At 42.6% G+C, this 21,804-nt stretch overlaps 1 protein-coding gene across 14 annotated transcripts in view; it reads right to left on the bottom strand.

The window, feature by feature from the left end:
• mecom (MDS1 and EVI1 complex locus) overlaps positions 1–21,804 on the bottom strand; it is a 132,574-nt gene that overhangs the window by 21,578 nt on the left and 89,192 nt on the right. For 12 of the 14 annotated variants that reach the window (XM_044202417.1, XM_044202423.1, XM_044202427.1 and 9 more), the window contains exon 3: positions 5,567–5,701. In XM_044202417.1, coding sequence (XP_044058352.1) covers positions 5,567–5,701 — 135 coding nt within the window. Of the gene's footprint in view, positions 1–5,566; positions 5,702–7,083; positions 7,913–21,804 lie in introns of those variants that run through there. The other 2 variants (XM_044202429.1, XM_044202428.1) reach the window with 2 other exon arrangements.

Genomic DNA, 21,804 nt, shown 5'->3' with positions numbered 1-21,804 from the left:
ACACCATAAACACACACATGCGTGAACATGGATGGAACTTCGTAGAGCATACATGCAAGCATACACAAACAGACAAACTCTTTTCCTGTGTCAGTCACCTCTGTAAGGCCACAAAAATATTGTGATTTAGAAACAATCAAACAGCAGTTCAAACAGACATGTGAGTCTGCAGGGATTCCGCTCTGAGAGACTGATACCAAGACTGAGGAGGGAGGTTCTTTGGAAAGCTACCAGTGCGCGGACTGAGGCCTCGGAACATAAAAATTAATGGACACTGTCAAAACCACTTTGTCCATAAACACAAGAGTACAAGTTCACAGTAAAGTGCACCTGTAAGTCTATAATTTTAGTATGTAAGTAAATAACAGCAGATAATTAAGAAACACATGGTGAGGAAGACCGAGGACTCAGGTGAGTCTTTCAAACCAGCAGCAAACAGCCACTTTGCAGAAGTGTCCGTGAGTCTGGCTCTGAGCCTGAACACACTCTTTTAGGGATCGATAAACATTTCTGTAGCTCTGTACTCGCTGCACAAGAAGATGTGTTTTGGGGTAGCGTAAGTGCACACAAGCGCAGGCACAGGAGGGTGATTACGAATATGAGGGGAATTCCCCCAACAGCTCCACCCCTTCCCCCGAGGGCAGCCACAGATAAACAGTGAAAACACACATAAACAAAAATGCAGCGACTCACTCCAGAACAGAGGACACGCAGTATTTGATTCTAGGGGTCATCCTTAGCATGTCATGGACCCACTAACAAACACACACACACACGCATGCACACACTGACTGCCAGCAGTCTAATAGTGGCTTAAAATAACAGGTTATTCTGTAGATAAGATAGCCAGGGTGTGTGTGTTCACACTGCCAGCCGCCTCAGCATCAAGGTTATTTTGTACTGTTACTGCAAACAAAAACAACCCAGAAGAAATGATTTCAGAAAATATTTCAAAAACCACTTCTTCTTCGGAAATACACGAGTTTTACCTGCATCTGTATGTTTTCACATGAATGCAATGGCTCTGCACAGGCTGCAGTAGTAGCCAGGAAAACGAGTCCCCTCACTGACTGAATTATATTGTTTAAGATAGGCTGAGCAATTATTTTCTATATGTATTATTTCTCCCTATGTATGTTCATTTATTGGGTCACTACTTATATTTCTCTCTCTGTCACTCTCTCTGTCAAAGGTTACAACCACGAGAGGATCAGAGGCTATAATCGGGCTACTTTGTTACCTTGACACCATTAGTCATTAGCAGAGTAAACACAGTCACATTTTCCTTGGTCACACCCATGTTGGCCGACTCCTCGCTCACACAGAGCTCATTCGACAGGTATGCCATTCATTGACGCTGTCCTGCCACAATGAACTCTCAGTCTGAGTGCTGCTCTTAGCGCAAAAACTCAAAATCTTAGGCTACTTTAACATCTAAAAACTATGGAAAAGAAAGATACCGCAGACTCACAACCAAGGTTTAAACTGTAATGATTAAAAAAGGGTTAAAGTCAACAGATAGCATTAAGTTTCAAAAATGGTTACAAAAAACTCCCAATATTTCTAGTCAAAGAAATCACAAAAAATCATCAAGTTTAAGAAGAATTCTCACTACGCTGTGTACGTGTGCTTGCTCAGCAGTAGCATGGCAGCAACGCCGCATGTCCATATGTGTTGCGCCTTCCCTGTAGCTATCAGGGTCATGCAACATGTACACTGGTTTCTAAACAAAATCATTTCGTGACTGAGATAGCAATAAAGAGCATGAGCACACAATGTGCAGCTGGTTCCAGCAAATTGAATGAACCCGTAAGAAAGCCAACATGGCTGTATTCATGTTAGATTGAGTCAGCTGTGGGAAAGTGACCTAATGAAGAAGCAGAAACGTTCTGGTATCTCATGAACGACATATCATCACTGTCAGGTGGAAACTCTCCAAAATGACTTCTTAGTTGGAAATGATCAGTGTTGGATTTACAGTTTTTATTTGCGCAAGCTTGACATTTTTTATACATGTCTGATCTCCTTTTATAATGGATCCTTGTGCGTTTTTCACAACGGAATAAGCTGTTAGCTCAGTGAGATACAATCACTTCATGATTTCCCCTCCAGTGTATTTACATAGTGAATGGCTGTCAGTGTTTTGCTAATATGCCCCACAGCCACTTCATCCCACTCAATACTGAGTGAGAATCAATAGAGCGAATGAGATTAACGCTCATATCCCTCTGCACTGTCTTATGAAAGGCTCTTCAGGGCCTCGTTGGATGATGTTAATTACACTTTTAATCCATTTTCCTTTCGATTGAATCGGTAGAGTGAATGAGCACAATGGAGGGTTTTCAAGCACTAATTGCCCTAATTATCTTAACGACGAAACATGTTGATCATGGAAGGATCCATGCAAGTAGAGCTCAGGCTGCGTTGCTATGAGGATATCAAGAGAGCTTGAGCATTGTGGCATGGATGGTCACAGGCTAAACACAAACAGCGGGTCGCAAAGTTAAAAGATTTAACAATTACAAATGAGCTTAGCCAAGATTCTTATTAATGATTTTCTCTGAAAACTTCATGTTTTTAAGTTTTTAATTGAAAACAAAATGAAAAACAAACGTGTATATTTTTTCTCTTCAGAGAGCTGTTTTTATTTGTAAAGGACTGAATTCAAGCCTACAAGTTATAGCAGGTTGACTTAATTACAGATTTCAGTGTGACTCACAAACTGCGACACCTGCCATCTCCTTCTTCTCCACTCTTTCCTCTTCTCCACTCTTTCCCTCTGCAGTGTCAAATATATAAAAGCAATAAAACAGAAAGGTCATAAAAATAAAGGCTGTCCTTGTTGAATTGAGTTAAAGTTACTGAATGTGCAGCTAATTCTAGTATTAGAGAAAAACAAATATATTGAGAAAGAGGTATTTACATATGTATATATATATATATATATATACACACATTTTGGTCTCTTTAGAGTCATTTAAGTCACTTTCCGAATACCTGTTTTTTTACTTTTTATTTTTTCCTATAGAAGGACAGAATCTTTGTCATTAAATGTCAGATATGTGAGAGATTTGAACTATAGAGAAGACTGCCACTCATCGTTTCTGCTGTTCTCTATCATTTTACAATATATCAATTTCAGTTGTAATGACTGTAGAGAATTGTTAATATTAGAAATAAGGTCTGACATTGTTTTTGTTAATATTTGCATATTAAGTTGTGTGGAGATTCTTTCACAGCATAGATCTTTTAGGATGCCAATGTAGTAGAGCTGACTAGAGAGAGAAAGAGAGAGGGAAAAGAGAACTGGGATCTCGAACAGTTCCTCCACTAAGACAAAACAGGCTTTTTTTCCACTCTCTGTCCTCACTCAGTCATTCCTGTCTTACTCCCTCACCCTCCTGAGATTGGTCATAAAGTTTTATGATAAACAGAACTAGGTCAGAAATAGGAGGACGGAGGCCAGTTTTACTCTCACACTGGCAGGGCTAAATTGGTGCTGGAAAAGAACCAGGACCAAATAACGACCAACACACCTGGAAATTGCTGTCGTCGTATGACATCGTCTTAAAATAAATCATATAACAAGTCATCTCTGCTGATGGTGAGAAGACTCGTTTAAATTTGGTTCTGAGGCAAGATTTAGCAGAGCAAGTAATATGTCAGCCCTGGTTAGCTCGGTCAGGCCCTTCTGTGGAAATCTGGTGATGGTACACATTGTGCGGCGAATGTGTAATATGTGGTTGCAGGCTGGGTTTAGACTCAGCACTTCTCTGTGGCAGTAAAAACCTGTTGGAATCAGGTACTGTGTGTTTGAACATTTCCAGCTCGGAATGAGGAGCATGGGGAGTCATCTGAACCGCAATGAACAATTCGCAGTCCTGCAGAGTGTGCACGCGCGCACGCACGCACGCACGCACGCACGCACGCACGCACGCACACACACACACACACACACTAAAGTTCACACATGCAGTTACAGGTGTGCGCACACACTCCAGAGACACAATGAAACACTTCACACACTCACAACAAGTCAGTGCACATACGGAGACAAAAAGCCCTCATAAGCACACACACACACACACACACACACACACACACACACACACACACACACACACACTATCAAAAACTGACAGCAGCTTTACAAGACCACCCCCTTTAGTCTATTCATTTCAAACATACAGACAGGCATTGTGAGACGCTACAGTGTGTTTTCAAAAACACCAATGTTGGCCGGAAGGCTTAAAGGCGGCACATTGTGCTGTGTTGTGACAGTGTGTAATACTTAACAATCACCTCATCATAGCCATGTCCGTGACCTGTCGGAGCCTTACACAGCCACCCGAGCAGAACCACAGTGTTGACAGCGAGTCACACCTCATGGAGAGGGCAGCTCAGCAAAGCTCTCTCTGCTTGTTTGTCTCTCTGTCTCTTTTAAAAGAGAGTGGGTAAGTACTTTTGGAAAGCTTCTCTTCTTCTTCTTTCCCATTCTGTTAATGAAAAGAGCGTGGGCTATCCGCTCTCTGAACCTCTTCCTTCTTTACTGAAGGGTGAGAATGGCATAGATGTGTGAAGGAAGAGCAGATTTTCACTTTAAAGATTTCCAAATAATTTCAGGGCCAGTCATACCAAATGCAGCTTTTATCTGTATGAAAATGTTCTTATCTAATTAAAGTTTACATGGCTACATGGATTGAGTTATTAAATACTCTACTGACATGTGCTTTTTGCTGAAATTTCAACGGGTGACACTCAACAAGTAATCTAGATGGACCACCAGTGAGAAGTGATGACAAACACGCGGGCTAGATAATGTTTTTCATTCGGGTCAAGCTATGGTATGCTCCATAGACATGTCAAATAAAGTTTAGCCTCTTGTCTACCTGCCTTGCTGCGTGTGTCTGTGTAGGAGGGGCTCCTGGCCATGGGATTACTGAGGTGAACAGGCCCCCATGTGTATAGCACGCACCTCTCTGTACAGCCAGGTGAGCAGCAAAAGGACTTTGACATTCCTGGCATATCTAAGAGTTTATATCGCAAGCGTGACTGGGAAGTGTGTGGAACTATCATCTCAGCGAGCCGCCTCTGATCCTGCCCTGTGGTCCTCGCACGGCAGAAGCCAGAGCACAATTACAGAAAGAAAACACACACAGATAGCGAGGAGTCGCTGTGGTGCAGCGTGGGGGAGAGGTGTGTGTGTGTGTGTGTGTGTGTGTGAACTGAAGGCAGGGTGGGCCAGCCGCTCATGGGACTATCTGACTTGGATCACAATAACACCTTTTAACACAACAGCACACAGACAAGACAGCCATTGGAAAATACAGGGAAGCCTTCTGGCATCAGAGCTGTGTTTAAAAAAACCCAACAGTTTCTAAGATCTGAATGACTCTCAGTTGCACTTGATTCATCCTGCCAGACAGCAAGATTCAGAGGACACATCACCATTTGGGAGTTCAAAATCAAGTCATCCACGTGTTTTTTCTCACTCTGTTTTTTCTCTTTTCTTCAGATCATATTGGTCTTGTATTTTGTTGAGGTTGTTGCGAGCGCCTCCACGTACCTGATCATCTATCTGGCACGCTGTCAGGTTATGCTGCTTGGCCGCAGGGGCAAACTGGATGTGCTTCAGCCAGCTCCCGATATCTGGCTTGCTGGCATCCACGCAGAATTTTACATGGCCTGACCCATCCAAGATCTACGAGAGAGAGGGGGGGGAGGGGGGGGAATCAGACTTTGATCAGTATCAGTCCAGGTTACTGTGTCCAAACACTGACTAACCACATACCTCCCATATGTTAGGAGCTGGTCTGTGGTGCAATACACAACACAACACACACACACACACTTGGGTAGAGTACAAGCAAAGTCTATGTTAGTCATCTAAAAATTCTTTTGTAATATAAAACTGCTTGTGTGCATTTTATTTTATTGTAATTATTATTTTGATAGTCATTTATAAGGACATTTCTGTAACTTTTTTTATAACCACAAAATAATAACAATAAAATGAATAAAACTAAATAAAATGTATTACATATCTGTGGCAATCTTTCTCTTTTTTTTTTTTTACCCCTGAGGGAGCTCTGAAGGGATTATGTCATTTCCATTGCAGTAATAGAAATTGTATTAATATGTTTTTCAACAACAATAAATCAGTACCAATACAAGACTGTAAAACCCCCCCAAAATAAATCAATATAATAATAGAATTAGAGAAAATTTAAAAATAACTGCAAAAATATGTAATGCAATTCTGGCTGATCAGTCTGCTATTATTTTATTATTAAAAACGATTTTTAAAATATGCTGCTATATTATTCTGGATTTAAATTGACTTCAGCTGACGTTTGAATTCGTTTCTGGAAATGTAGTTTCATCGAATGAATTAGCAAACTATATTGATTTTAACTGCTTGTTTTTAGAAACAGAAATTTAAAATAATATTAATAACACGATATAATAATAATAATAATAATAATAATAATAATAATAATAAACGAAGAAAACAATTGTATTACTCTCCTACACAACATCAACACTCTTCAAGCTTCTAAAGAACAAAATAACAATAAATACAATGAAGTGAATTATTATGCAAATCAAAAGATCACAGGACTTTTAACGTTCACAAAACATTTATACAGCATTTCTCTCAACGAATTGTAAACGGTATAACGTTGTTTTAATGTGTTAATATTTATTATACTGCAGCTGTAAACTTTAGTGGGAAACAAATCAATTGCAGGAAACCGCCAGTGATAAGAATTATGAAGACGTAGCCGATTGTTGGGAGGCAAAACGGACTCTCTCTCGGGGTCACAAATCTGTCTCTCTGCCTTTGTATAACCTGCCACTGAATAAATATTTAGCTTGCATAAAGCCCTTTGTCTGGACTAACACTGGATCTCCCCATTCATCCTGCAAAAAATACTCTCCAGTCTTTCATGAATTTAACCGTCAAACTTAGTTTAAAACGAAATGAACAATTAACGTTTCTTTTAATTTTTTTGCTATGAATGCAAATCGCTCAATAAAACAAATGTTTTGTTTGTATATATAAAGTCTATTTTCTCTTACCGTTGAAACTCTTTTGCACCGGCACCGTGCGACAGTTAAAACCTCTTGGGATAAGAACTGCGTTTCTAACTGAGGAAAAGTGATGAAAACTCCGATTTAAAAAAAACAACAACAACAACTGTGAACGACCAAAACTCTACTTTCGAATAAACAATAAAATTACAAATTGTCTTTGCTGCGGCGCGTTGTCCAGAGTTTTGGCATTGTGAAAAGCACCAGTGCTCTGTTGTTTTTTCAGTGTCGGTGTCTCTTCAGGTCTCCAAGCCGCAGGACGAGTCGACTCCTCGCCGGACGCCGCGCGGTCGGTAAAAGTAAATCCTCTCTCACTATATTGTCTTACAGACCCCGCTGACTCGGTACATCTCCTCTCACTGTCCTACAGACATCGCGGGACGGAACTAAATCACCTCCGGTACATCAACTTGCGCCCAACTTTTCACTGTGTGCGCTTCGCTTGGCTCGTCCGCTCCTCTCTTGTCACCCCTCCTGTCCTGACGCACCCAGGTGTCCTCTAGTAGCCATTCAACTTTTCATTTTTCTCTTCCTCTCCCCCCTCCTCAGCCGCTCGGGATGTGTCGTCTATATGATAGCAGAGAGATTCGGAAGGGGGGGTTGGTTTCAAGCATCGCCCCCTACTTTGCGCGTCCCGGACGGTTTGTGTGATGTTTCTCTTTTACGCATTGTCTCATACAGAAGGATCCTGTCCTAAAGCCCAGAGAGACGCGACTCAAAACACGGGACCGTCTTTGCCCCTGTCCCCCGGTCTGAAGCGACTCCTCTCCACAGTAAATTTTAAAGTGACAGGGGCCCGGGGTTGGAGAGGGTGAGCGGGGTCAGGGAGAGGTCGGGATGGGGCTTCAAAAAGGGATGAACTACACACACGGGCAGCGCACTTTAATGAACCAACATAAGCATCAAAGCGCGTATCATTAGCCACGTGTTCCGAAACTTTTTCACAACAGCCAAGTTCATGGACCATTTTATGACATTATTAACCTGAAGATCCCAACACTTTTTTTTCTTTTTGCCTCATGCTTATGATTTAGTTTTGAGCTGCATTTATGTTTGGACGCGAGACTAACAACAATAAGAAAAGTGGGAACTATAAAAACAGTCCCCTTATACTCTAATTGTGCTTGCGTTGGGGGAGTAATGTAACAACTAGACTTAAGTGTTCCTCCTGGGGACCTCCAGGAAACTCCATAAGGACCATTGGAAGTCCCTGTGCCACAATTTGGGAAACACTGACCTAATCACCTGCTTTTCTCTGACTTGAACATAAAATGCTGTGGGTTGTTGGGTTAGGTATATTTGCGCGCTCTCCTCCTAAAATCTCCCCCTTCACCACTGCGCGCACATACAAAATAAGCAAAGAATGAATATTTTTTTTAAATGATCATAAAACGAGTTTTATTTTATCGCAAAGAAAAAAGATCATTAGACAGAGCTAGAGCTCAAGCTGGCAGTGTTTGAATCAATCCTGAAATTAAAAGCATATTTTTTATTGTTGTGTATTTCCTTTCCTTACTGCTCTGGCCTATGCACCTGCTTTACAACAGGCTCAAGAGAAGAGAGAAAATGTTGCATTCGATTTATTTGTTCAGTGTTTAAGCTAGATGTAAAAGTTCAACGCTGAAAGTGATGCTGCGAATAAACGGACAAGGGTATAGAATAATAAAGAGACGTCCTCGTTGTCAGTGAGCGGAGTTTATTAGGCAGCTCATAAAGCTGGAGAGGACAGGGCTTTGGCTGATGAGAGCAGATGATGATGGATAACGCCTCACACTGTGACATTGACCTTCCATCCCAGATAATGCCTATTGTTTTACGAAATCGCGGAGCAAATGTGCAGGAAGGACAGGAAAAATCATGTGTAAATAAGGCAGGACCCCGCCACCGATTCCCATCGTCTCGCGCTCCTTGAGAACCGAGGAGAGACCCCGGTCCGCCCGGTCATTGATTTCCTGCCTCTCCTCGACTTGTCCATTGTTGGAACCCCTTTTAATTTAGCCATAAATTGGGAAAGCTCAAGTCCAATGAGCTGTTCTATTTTCTTCCTGTCAGGATGAGGGATTTGTTTTATGATGCATTGTGTATTAAATACAAGTAATCTGGGAAAGTGATTGCTTCACGGCCTCTCCGGGTCTGATCAAGGATCCTGATAGAGAGAGGGGTCTGAGCTCTTTTCTGAAAAGGAGGAAATGTCTGAAAAAGGAGGATAAACACGCGGGGTTTGTGGTATCACCGGGGGTAAATTGGGTTAACAGCAACAGAACCCCTTAAGCCTGGCAACATGAAGACACGTTGCACTTCTTTCCCCCGTCAGGAGATGGCGTGCTCAACTGAACGGAACTTTTTAAACATTCCTGAGCGGATAGTTGAACATTTCAGATAACGATATGATAGTTAAACATAAGTATGATATTGCGTTTGTCGCCGTTGTGAAGTGAGCTTTTCTAAACTCAAGCTTACTTTTTTTTTTTTAATCATCAGATATAAATAGTCGCATTCACAACAAAACTGTGAAATATAATTTTGGTGATTTAAATGTCTATTTATGACAGTGGTCAGACATCAGCAGTTGCACTATTTTATCTCCAGAGATGTAATCGAGATAAGCCGCTTTGTGAGTGTTAGGGGTCTAACATTTTTGGCACAGGGGTGAGTGACTCCGACAGCCAAAAAAAAAAAAAAAAAAAAAAAAATCAATCCAACTTTCCTTTGTTTCTGAGCCATGAGTTTCACTTCATGTTGAAAGCACTGCAGCTTATATCTCAGTTTGTAACGGTCTGCTATCAGTCAGCTTTTTTGACTTATATAGATATTAGAATTGCAGCACAAAACATCTACATTAAGGCGTCAAATCGCTAGATGGGACATGAAAGATTCATCTGTATGGGCTTGGATATATAATCACCTGAACGAGCGGCTATAAAGCTCTTGAATCTACTGAAAAGACCGAGTGGGGTGAATTTAAAACACTTGTCCATTTGTTAATAAAGCACGAGAGTGATTTGCAAGGCATAGCTCTAATTTATATTTATTTCACCAATCCGCCGTGAACACCATTCTGATGTGCTGGGATGAAATAGATCTGTTTTATCTGAATCATGCCATGCCTTTGTCATAATGATTTTGACATAGTTACTAAATAGCGGTGTGGAAAAGCTGTTTATCAACAAATTACAAACCAAACACATTCAGGCTTCAGGGTATTTTAGTTCCTACTATATCATGCCACACAGCATTTCATCCTTATTTAAGGGACTCTTAAAACATACAGCACCCGCGTAATGTTTAGTGCCGAGGCTTTAAAGTGCTGTGAAATTCTTGAAAGGAGGTTAAACTGCTTAAATGGGCCCATGATTATTTTGCTTGCGGCTTTCTTGTTTGTTTTAGGAATTCAGTCACGCAAAAACCAATTCATAAATGAATGTAGAGCATTTTTATGATCAAATAGCTTCACATTTGACTTGATCTGAGGTTCAGCTTCATGGGTGTAACACTGGCACTTTCTTTTTTATATTTTGAATAACTTTGCAGCAATATTTTTCTGGTATAAAAAGTGATTTGGATTTTGCAGCTCGATCTAGAGCCATGTGAAGTCAGATGGGACAGGCTGGAGAAGAGGGGGATTCCCGTGTGGGTTGCAAACTGACTCCAGCCAGCGAGTTGCAAGAGCCTGCCGCTGCAGCCGAGGGGCCACATGGAAACACTGTGTAGGGCTGTGTGGTGCATTCCAGCACATCCTCCAGGAGAGCGGAAAGAAAAAAAAAACAAGAAAGAGAGGAGAGAAAGAAAATATCGCAGCCAAATCCACATGAAATAGTTCTAGTATTCACGGCGAGACCTCCCATTGACACCGACGTAAAAGCTGCATTAAGCCTCCATCATGACTCTGTATACACACAGCCCCCCTGCGTATTTTATTTTGCTTAAATGTGGTGCGATTCAATCAAGTGGTAAAAACTCATTTAAAGCTCAGACGAACGGTTTGCCTACCGTTTGCACAACACTCGGCAACTTTTTTCTTTAATTAACACGTCCATCAGCCAAGATTAGTGCACAATACATTAAGTGTGCAGCTTTAAGTCCCGATATTAAAGGATAGACCTGGTGTCCATATAGCCCCATTACCATTAAAACAGAGCAGCGGAAATGAAAGGGGAAAATGTAAATAAAAAATTTCCTTGGGTCTGGAAGTTAGCCCGTTGTGAGCGGCGTGTTAATCTCCACCTCAGTAATTTGGTTCTGCTGGAGAAGACAGAAGCCCTGCTGCTGTGCCCTGCACTTCATAAATCACTGCTTTATGTGGACAAGGTCAGCCCCCCCCACCTTCCTCCACTGGCCCCTCCCGGCCCCTCCGCCATGTTTACCCGGCTGCCTGGGGGCTCTCAGGACCAGACCAGCTCACTTCTAATTACTTTGGATTATTTTCATTTGCCGGGGGTCAGCCAGGCATTCCGACAGAGAGAGAAAGAGAGAGGGATGATTTCTTGACAAATTCTGTGGCCTGTGAGGAACAGGCCCCGGGTGTTTGCTGAATTAGCACCCGGTCATTTTGTTTTGGCACTGTCTGTTCCTGTCTTTGACAGCTCATTGCAGTGACAGGTTGGCCCAAGCACTGCATACATGTCTATATTAACAAATCCTTTATTTCATTCATAACCTAAAACCTAAGTTTTCTTTTAGAACAGCGGGGTGAAATAACTCCATTGGTATCCATGAGGGCAGACATATTTGTTTAATCAGTTTTATAGAGACAAGTGTCAATATTGGAACAAGGCAGGACATCACAGGATAAGATACTTGATTGAGAAGATTGATGAGAAGACATAAATGATCTCATCTCATTTACCAGTTTAGAGGAGGAGGAGAGTGTGAGAGGCTTCTTAAGGGATATTGTGCTTTTTCATCATTAAAATTAATTTGTTAAGCTAAGCAGCAGAGAGAGAAAGAGGGAAACAAACTTACATTACATTCCATAACACTGAAACATTCAAATAACAGAATCCCCACAAAATACTGCACAAATCTGTGCTGTAATCTGTGTTGCAGAAGCAGAAGTGCTGGATTAAAAGGTGCATACATTATGCAGGGCCAATAAATACACTAATATCTCTACCATGCATATTTAATTAGAATAAATGTGATATGATGATATTTAATGGTTCCTCTGTGTGCATGAGATATATTGTATCTTATGCTAAAATCAACACTGACAGCAGGAATGGCACAACGTGACCAGGCGCTGCAACAAGACATGCTCGCTGCATTATAAGGGGCAGTGCAACCTACTGTTAAAAATTATTTGAGCATCAGGAGGAGGAGGAAGAATGGATATATGCAACACTCAAAAGTTAATTTGAAGATAAGTGGTTTTAACCTGATGTGCGCTGTTGTTTAGAGGAGAAGTGCCTGGAATGTGGATGCAGCGAGTTGGGGGTCTTTGAGAGGTTGGAGGGGGGGGAGAGTTGAGGATGGGGGGGTGGCAGCGATGTACAGAAAGTAGTACAGGCTGTGGTAATCACAGACACTTCCTCCGCAGAGCCTCAGCATACAGGGCCACACTGTATGTGGGCTACGGGGTGCGATAAAGCTGCACAAGAGTCAAAGGTCACGTTTTTCAAGCATAAATTCAGCGGGCACACAGCTCCTATACGCATGGGACAGACTGGAAACTTAAACAACCCACTCCAGCCCAGCGGCGAAAGGGGAGAGGTAATTAGAGCACGTTGCCGGTTGCTGCAGGGTGAACAAATCGGCTCTAAAACGCTCATAGATATCATCTTTAAAAGAGCTTTTTATGTACAAGAGGTAAAGCGGTATGGAACTGAACACGACACTTCAGATGTTCAAGTGTCACACATTCATTACATTTATTGAGCTCTCATCTCACGTTTAAAGTAAGGGCTCTGCTGCAATACTACGACAATCTGCTTTTCATGTACCGTGTCCAATTGGAAGGCTAATATTTTAATGTTGGCGGATATCAGCCCCACGCAATACATGTTCAGTGTGACAGGAGAAAACGCCACCATGTTAGTTAGATATCACACAGCCACCAAAGAAAAAACAGAATCGTAAAGAAAAGGCGACTGATATATTAATGAAGGATGAAAACATATCAGAGTTGTATAGAAGCTGATCGGAGGTAAAGAATACATTGTTATAACTCCCTGCAATAGTGTTATGTTTACATTTACAAGATACAACTAAAAACCAGTTAACAGTTCTTGGACAGAGCAATGAATTTGGTGAAAAAGACCATTTATCCGATGGCGAGGCAGGTGGAGAAACAGATACCCAACAGTTGATGGCTCACAGATACACAGACCCTTTTGTGTATTTGCTTTTATTGGGTGTTTTCCCTTTTTGCAAAGCAAAGAAAAAGGCTTATACTGTTGTACTGAGGAGAAAAACATGGAGAAACATGACAAGTGGGACTAATGGGTATTTCTTATCCAAAATTTACAAGTGGTCAAAACTGCAATGTGAGAAAGTGAGAAAATGTTCTTGAGTAAGTGCAAAGCATAAGCAGATTGTGGAAGTGCGTTCAGTATGTCCGTCATGGTCACACACAGAAACCCCCGCCACACACACACACACACACACACACACACACACACACACACACACACACACACACACACACACACACACACACAACACACAAACACACACACACACACACACACACACACACACACACACACACACTGGAATTTGTTACCAAGCACAGGTCAGCTCAGTGTATGTGGGCAATGGTTAAAGTCAGAATTAACTCAGAAAACAACAAATCAGTTGCAACAACCCTAAAATGAAGGAAAGCTGAGCAGCTCACACATAACACAGGGACACAGAGTGGCTCCCATTAAAGGCTTCACTGGCTTTCAGTAGCATCAAAGAGGCCCCTGAGTTAGCCTGGGATTATATTTAACCCGGGAGCTTGTTGCACTGCTGAGTACAGGGCACATGCTGATGCTGCTGCCAGTACACCATGCTTCTGGCTTTCAGACTAACGCTCTCATTAAAATGTGGCTTGGGTACTATTTCCTACAGGAACACACACATGGAGTAATGCACGGACACACACGGAAAAACATAAACACTCAACAACAAAACAATAAACGAACAAAAAAAAGACATATTACCATGGTGACTTTATGATGAATTCCTGATCATATTGTGTGATATGTTTTTTTTTCTTATACTTCCAACAGAACTTCTACTACTCTTTAGGAGCTGTGTAATATTTTAAACTCTTAACAATATTTATTAATCCTTCTATAATTCATCATACTTTACTAGTTGTGCATGCTAGACCTAGGTGACTTGGTTGAAAACAAATTTAAGGATATTTTGCAAGATTGATTTAAACTGGATCTCAATATGGCAATTGTATAGAAAATCCCATGTAAAATGACATAAGTTTGATCATTTTATATGCAGTTTTCATCATATATGCATAATGTAACATATAACATATATGTCATAAATCACATATAAAATGATCAGCAATGAACTGTGTTGTGCAGTTATGCATTACATGAGACCAAAATCCTTATATGTGTGAAACTAGAACTTTGATATTTATTTTCAGTTTTTAATAAGAGCTTGTGCATAGTAATTAATCTGGCTAACAGGAATTTAAAAATGATTGCATCACAACATGCTTCTGCTGAAAGTCGATAAATGATAATATTGAATTATCCCCCATCCCTGGTGCATATAGGCTTGTAAATACAAGAACAGATGCAAGCACCCCAACAAAAGTTCTCCATGTATGTGTGTATGTCTGCAGAAGGCCCTATCCTGAGACAATGCAATCTCACTTGGCACATTTCAGTAGTCAGACTTGATTTGAACCATCAGACATGTGCGTCAATACTCCCAAGGTTTATTCAATTCCAAACCAATCATTCTGGTGTCATACACTTTTGGGTTAATATTCTAACTGTGAGGCCCAGGGCTAGGTGAAGATAAATCAGCTTTTATGATGGGTTGTTATGGTTTTTACGGCACTGGGGTTGTGCGGGACTGATTTGAGGATCAATCACCTGCAGGTGTCTGCTGGGGGCTGGGGTGCTGTGAGGATCGATTGAGGATCTAGAGCTGCGGTGATGGAATAGAGGTGTGTGTGTGTGTGTGTGTATTGAGATTGGGTGCAGTTGTAGAAGTGTGCATATTGGGTGTGTATGAGTTTGTGAGGGCGAGAGAGAGTCAAAGTGATGAAGGTGTGTATGTGAGTGCTTCAGAGACAGAGAGGAGATATATCTGGGGCTGCAGCAGTGATGAAGGGCCGCTGGACTATGACCAGACCATCTCGGCTCTTATCGGAGTCTCCCCCTCCTCCTTCTCCCTTTCTCTCAATCCACTTCTTTATCTAGATGGCACTTTGGAAAATCTCATTGTCACACAACATTTAACAAAGACAAAAGTCTCAGGCGGGCAGCTGGAGATGACTGGCCTGACAGAGCACGGAGCTAGTGTGCAGAGTATCCCTCACACAACCTCTTTCACTCACGTCTTGCGTGTTTTCCACTGGGAGAGGCCAGCAATGTGGGTGCAAAACACCGCCAAGACACACAAACAAGTGTGTGCATCTATGCGCACAGATGGCACAAGCTCACATCAACACGCAGACACATTAGTTGCGTTGAAGTTTGTCAGTTTCTTTCTCTTCCTCTCCCTCCCTGGATACGGTGTTTATACGCATTCAACATCTCCCCTGACCGTCAGACGGCTGCTTCCTCCGTGCTGTCAGCGGAGCCCGGTCGAAACAAAAGAGGCGGAGAGCGAGGCCTACGGTTTCTGAATCAGAGGAAGTTGGTGCTGATTACGCTGCCCCTGAAGAAGCATTCCGATCCTGTTAACCCGCACGCTGGCTGCCAACTCCAAACCATGCAGAAAAGCACTGGGAGAGTAAACCTCACACAGCCCCACCCTGAGTGCCCTCTCCCTGCCCAGGACAAGCATCTGCCCTCTCTTCCTTTCCTCTACTTTCTTTTCCTCCTTTGTCTCATCTCTTCTTTCCTCTCTCTTACTTATGTATCCTCTTTGTTCTTCTCTACTGCTGCTGTTGCTTCTTCACTCCTAAATCCTCTATTTACCTTCTTTACCCCCATTTCTTCTAATCTCTCATCCACCCTCTGTTTTGTTTTTGTTCCTTCTTGAGCCTGTCCTCTCCTCTCCTCCCCTCCATCATCCCCTCTGTGCAGAGACACGACAGCAGGCTCTTGTTGGAGGACAGAACATTCCACCTTCTTCACACCCTTACCTCTCTATCCCTGATGAATGCCTTCACTCCACTTGTTTATAAGATAGAGGGGGTTATTCATAATCAAGCCTAAGAGTGTGTACACACTGTGGACATCCTGATAGAAGGCAACGTATTAAATTTCTGTTTGTTTGACAGGAGTGCTGTCTCTCTCCTTCTCCTTGACGGGAAGACCCCCATCCATCCAAGCAGGGGGCGCGACCCTAGCAGCACTCCCTTCTCTCTCTCTCTCAAGTGCTAACACATATTAAGTAAATGAAGAGTCTCTTCAGGCCGGCAGGAGACAAACGAGCTTCTTAAACATCGAAGGAGTGCGGTTTGATCTGGTGTCGGCGGGTGTTTACGAGAGTTGTGTTTGTGATGCTACCCATCTAAGTGTGTTTATATTGTGGAGGAGATGGCCCTGGTCTCTTAGCCAGGTGCTGAAGCTCTACGTCTTCTGTTTGAGAGGGAGAGTATACTTATGGCTTTGGAGTGTGTGTGCGTGTTCATTCCCTGCAAGCTTGTGTGTATGTGTGTGGCAGTGCTTCTAGGCCAAATGCTGTCCAGACAGGCAGACAGTGAATATGTCCACATTGAACCAGAAACAGGTTTCAGGTTAGAGTGTCTGCTCTCATTCTCCTCCAAGCTTTTCCTCCTGTCTTTCTGTCTCATTCTCTCTTTCTGTCTTTCTCTCAGCAATTATTGTCATTCTGGCTGCTGAAAAAACAACAACACTACTAGTGGGAAGTGTAAAAAAAAAGGGGTGGGGTGGGGGGGGGGGTGGAGGAGCACGACCGAGCTGCGGTGGGCTGGGCTGTGGTGGTGGTGGGGGCTATAAGGCCCCCAGGGTGGGTATAGGGTTTTGGTGAGGGCTTGGGGGTTGGTGGTGAGGTGTGCTCTGAGAGAGGGCCCTAGTGTAATCTCAGTGCTGAATAGACGGAGCTCTTAATAGAATCCCGTCGTCCGGCTGCCACCGAGAGAAACAAGAGCTGTAATGGATGGGCTCAGCTCTGGCTCCCACTTTCCCCCCCGTGACCCCTGCGTTGGTCAGAAGTAAGAGCTAAAGAAGCATTGTAGCCTCGGGCCTGATTGAATGGGGAGGGAGGGAGGTGGCGGTGGTGGTGGCAGTGGGGTGGGGGGTGGGGGGTGGGTAGGCAGCCGCACTGATAGACCAATTTCCCACTACTGCGAGCAGTAGGGCTTGATTGATGAGGGCTGGTGCTGGTGAGAGGAGGCCCATCACATGCGATCACATAAATACTTATTCAGCTCGAACTGGGCCTGACAAGCCTTACGACAGCTTTGTGCTGTCACAGATATCATTGGAAGGAAAACGCTCCATTAATCATGCGTAATTAACTTTTCCAAATGGAGGTTCTGCTTGGAACCAGCAGTAACCCACTCAGTGCCCAGATAAAAAATTCCAGCATCTTAACTGGGATTGGAGAGGGCCTTATTAAAAGCTAGAGCCAGTTTCCCCTGAGCTGCTCCGTTTGTACAGGAAACGGCTTCATTAGTATCGGTTTAGGGCTCTAATGGGCTCGATACAAAGCCTCCTCTCTCTAACCCAATCGTGTTCAGTAGCCTTACAGTGCAATATCCTGTGAGCGCGCACGGCCATAATGTTCTCTGTTTGAAGTCAGAGCAGAACCCATCTGAACGCCTGCCACTAGTTAACTACCTTGACCCTCCCATAAAGCAGTGTGGAGGAGTGAGTGTTGGAGAGCCCAACAAGCTACGTGGTTTCATTCTCTCTCTCTCTCCTGGCCAAAGGTAGCCTCCCCATGGGAGTAAAATGGACCAGAGTCCTTTTGTTTTAAAGCAGCAGACCAAATGATCTGCCTAACATTAGGAAAAACACAAACACACACATACTCACACACTGATACATCCACAGACCTACTACCATATCTCATCTGATCAGCATTCCTCCTTCAGCTCTCTAATGCTGCCCACCTGCATAGTTGCTGGTGGAGAACGATGTAAGCACTTGGCATGGGAGAAGACAGAAAACAATGGGGGCAAAACAACTGCGTACCTTGAAGTGGAACTGTATTCTAAAATCAAATATTATTTTAGAGCATGTTGAAAGATTACAAAAGAATTAGAAATTATGTTCTACAACTCAGAGACAACACAAAGCCTAGAAACAGGCTAGTGAGTTATATCATTACAAAAGTACAGAACTCCTCATATGCACATACAGTGCATTGATTTAAATAATAATTCAGGCTGTTTAATTCAGGTGAAAGGACAGCTCAGTTAAAAGTTAAAAAAAACTGTCTTCTTAAAAATGTACAGTCCCAGTGGTGCAGTACTCAAGATGCAGGTATGCTCTATTATCCCCCACAGCCGCAGATCCCATTTTTCTCAGTTGTCCTGATGTTTCTTTTGGGCATCACATATTTCTCTGACTCACTTCAGACTTAAGTTCAGACTTACTCATGACATGCTTCAGTGTACACCGTTACATACAATTATATCATATTTCTGAGGGGAACAGGCTCCACAGCAAAATTTCCATTTTTGCCATACATGGTTCGACATAGTGGATCACATACACCTACACATGCACACACTCCCAGATTCAGTCATCCCTCTTCTTCAGTTGGTCATCTGTGGTCGTTTCCTCTAAACATCATTCTCACTGTAGCAGGGACTTGACTCATTTCCTGCCTGCTAATTAGCTCTGTCTGGCCCTCTGAGAAAAAGAAGACGACACACTAAAACATAATAGTCATACTCCATATATATAGACACCATGACACGTCTGAGTAGAACCATCTACAAGCACCAACAAACACACAGAAACGCATACAACATCTTACTTTTACTAATTATTACATAAAAATAGATTTAAAAAGCATTTTCGGCAACACTGCTGTGTTAGCCGAAGAGGGCAAGATCAAATCTTCATGGCAAAATGACAGCTACTGTATGTTTTATTCGAGCAGCCTGGCTTGGCAACACACAGTACGTAAAAATAGCGAGTAAAACACAGTGAGGAGCTTAGTGAAAACAGTCTGTATGGTTACTGGCACTAGCAGGGCACAGCTGATTGAAATCTTTGTCAGGCACATGGTGAGGAAAGCAGCTGCCATTAATGGCTGCCCTGGTCACTCCTCCACAGGACAATCAAAGCTGAGTCCTTAAGGTGCCACTTCAGAGTGTCTAAACCAAAAAGTAAAAGAACCAGTGAGTGATTCATTTATCATTATGTACTTTACACTGATGAGTGATTTGTTTTTTCAGCTGACTCCCTCTTTGGGCTTATCAAATGCCAATTTCTTGATGCTTGACTGCATGAGTAGTTTTGCTGTAACATGTTGATTTGTTGTATGTTTTTAATCCCTTCTGGCAGAACTCAATTAAAATATGAATGGTGCTTAGTTTGGCTGAATTCAGCTGAGGGGAATAGTAGATTGTGGGATAGATTTGAATGAATCAAATTGATTTAATTTAATTTAATAAAATTTAATAAAGTTGAATTGCAGAAGTCGTATTTTAGCACAGCATATTCTCTCTGAAATGCCCCCTCTAGTTCAGAGTCCCATCAAAGTTTTATACCCGTTCTCCTACAATACATATGTGAAGCTGTAGTTATGTATTTTGTCCTAACTTCCAGCATCTGTTTTCCCAGACCAACCCCTGCCTGATTTAGTTCTTTACACCCCTAACTCACCTACACTCACATCTCCATTAGGATGAGTCAAGGCCCAGACCAGGTGGTGGGGATAGGGGGTTGTATTCATGATCAGATGTGGAGTCTCAAGAAGACAGGCCTAAATAATAGCAAAATTAATTCAGGCGTCTTGGGGAGAAACACAAAGTTGCTTCAAGTACATGAAACCACATTCAATTATATGTTAGTCTAGATATGGGACAATCCACCGTAATGGAGACAGGTGGTTAAAGCAAGACCACACGCAGAGGAGGACAGAAGAGGAAGAGTGGAGGAGTGCAAGAGAAAAGAGAGAATGGGTGAAGGGTCAAGTACATTCAGTCAGCTTAGTTTGACTTATATGGAGAGGGGAGACAACAATAAGTGCTTGTGTGTCAGGACCTTGAAGGCAGCACAGCTCTTCTGCTCTCACAATGGCCTGCTTCCCACTCCAGGGCCAAGCATGGCCTGAGCTCACTAACATCATCCCAGTTTCTCTCAAAACTACATTTCACTGATGCTCTTCATGATTTGTCTGCTAGAAGGACAATTTATAAGCTGGTAAAAAGATTCAAATAGCCAAATAACACTGTCTATTTCCCATTACAAACAGCTGCAGTTGGCCTTGGTTCTTGTAAGCCTTACTTGGCACAGCTGTGGGAAAGTGGCTATTGTTTAAGCCCTTAAAAATAATCTGTCTGCTTTCAGCTAAGCTCAGTTGCTCAGGATGGATGACTGGTTGACAGTCAGGGCTGTTTTTTCTCTCATTCACAGATAGGGCACTGTTAAAGGGGGGTCTTGGCCATTGAGGTTTGTTTGTAAGAAAACAGGCCACTGACAAAGCTCAGGTAAACCTTACCTTACTGGCAGAAACATTGAAACTAGTGTAAAATCACCCTTTCCGAGTCAAGTCACTTTTATTTGTCTAGCCCAAAATCACAAATCACAACTTTACCTCAAAGGGCTTTACAATTTTTACAGCATATGACACCCTCTATCCTTAGACACTCCATTCAGATAAGGGAAAACTGACAAAAAAAAAAACAACAACACAAAAACAGCAACTATTTGACTGAAAAAAGGGAAGAAACCTCAGGAAGGGAAAAAGAGGAGGGATCCCTGTTTCTGGATCCTTTTACTTCTATGTTAAGCATAAAAAGTACAAGAAACATCACTAGTATATCAACATAATCAGTCCACTACTGAAGGTTGTTACATTTTGCAGCCAGAATCTACAGTATGAAATTACAACCTGCTTGCTGTTTCTCTTTAATGACCTAAATTTGTCTTTATATTCAATCCCTTAAATCTTTAGACTGGGTTAAAAGCCATATTGTGGGGATGGACATGTAGATTCGATATGCATAAGGCCTGCTGAAGGTGGATAATGTGTGTCATCACCCATTTTGGTACAACAGAGGGTCTGTCTTATAAATACCTTTTAAGCCAACCAGAGATCCCAAGGTCTGACTGATGCTTGCTAAACCTCAGGAGCGTGTTGAATGCTAGAAAGAGGAGAGAAGAGGAAAGGGAGGGAAAAGAGACGGCCTTCTTGGTAAAAAGGCCTCAGTGTTAATCAGAGATTTCCCAGAAGAACCGGAGTCATCGCCTCAGGGCAGAGAGAGCGAGAGAACGAAGGGCAGACTCAGAGGTGAGGAAACGAGAGAAGACTTGAATGAGAGATAGACGGGGAGACGGAGAGGCGAGGAAGGAGGCAAGGAAGGCAGGCTGCATTCCTGTGGCCACAGCTGCGGGAGCTGCAATCACTAAAATGTAGCGCTGTCTCAATGCCGGCGAT

Source organism: Siniperca chuatsi, linkage group LG7, assembly GCF_020085105.1.
Source record: "Siniperca chuatsi isolate FFG_IHB_CAS linkage group LG7, ASM2008510v1, whole genome shotgun sequence".
Classification (NCBI taxonomy): domain Eukaryota; kingdom Metazoa; phylum Chordata; class Actinopteri; order Centrarchiformes; family Sinipercidae; genus Siniperca; species Siniperca chuatsi.
This window is presented reverse-complemented; position numbering and strand designations above follow the sequence as displayed.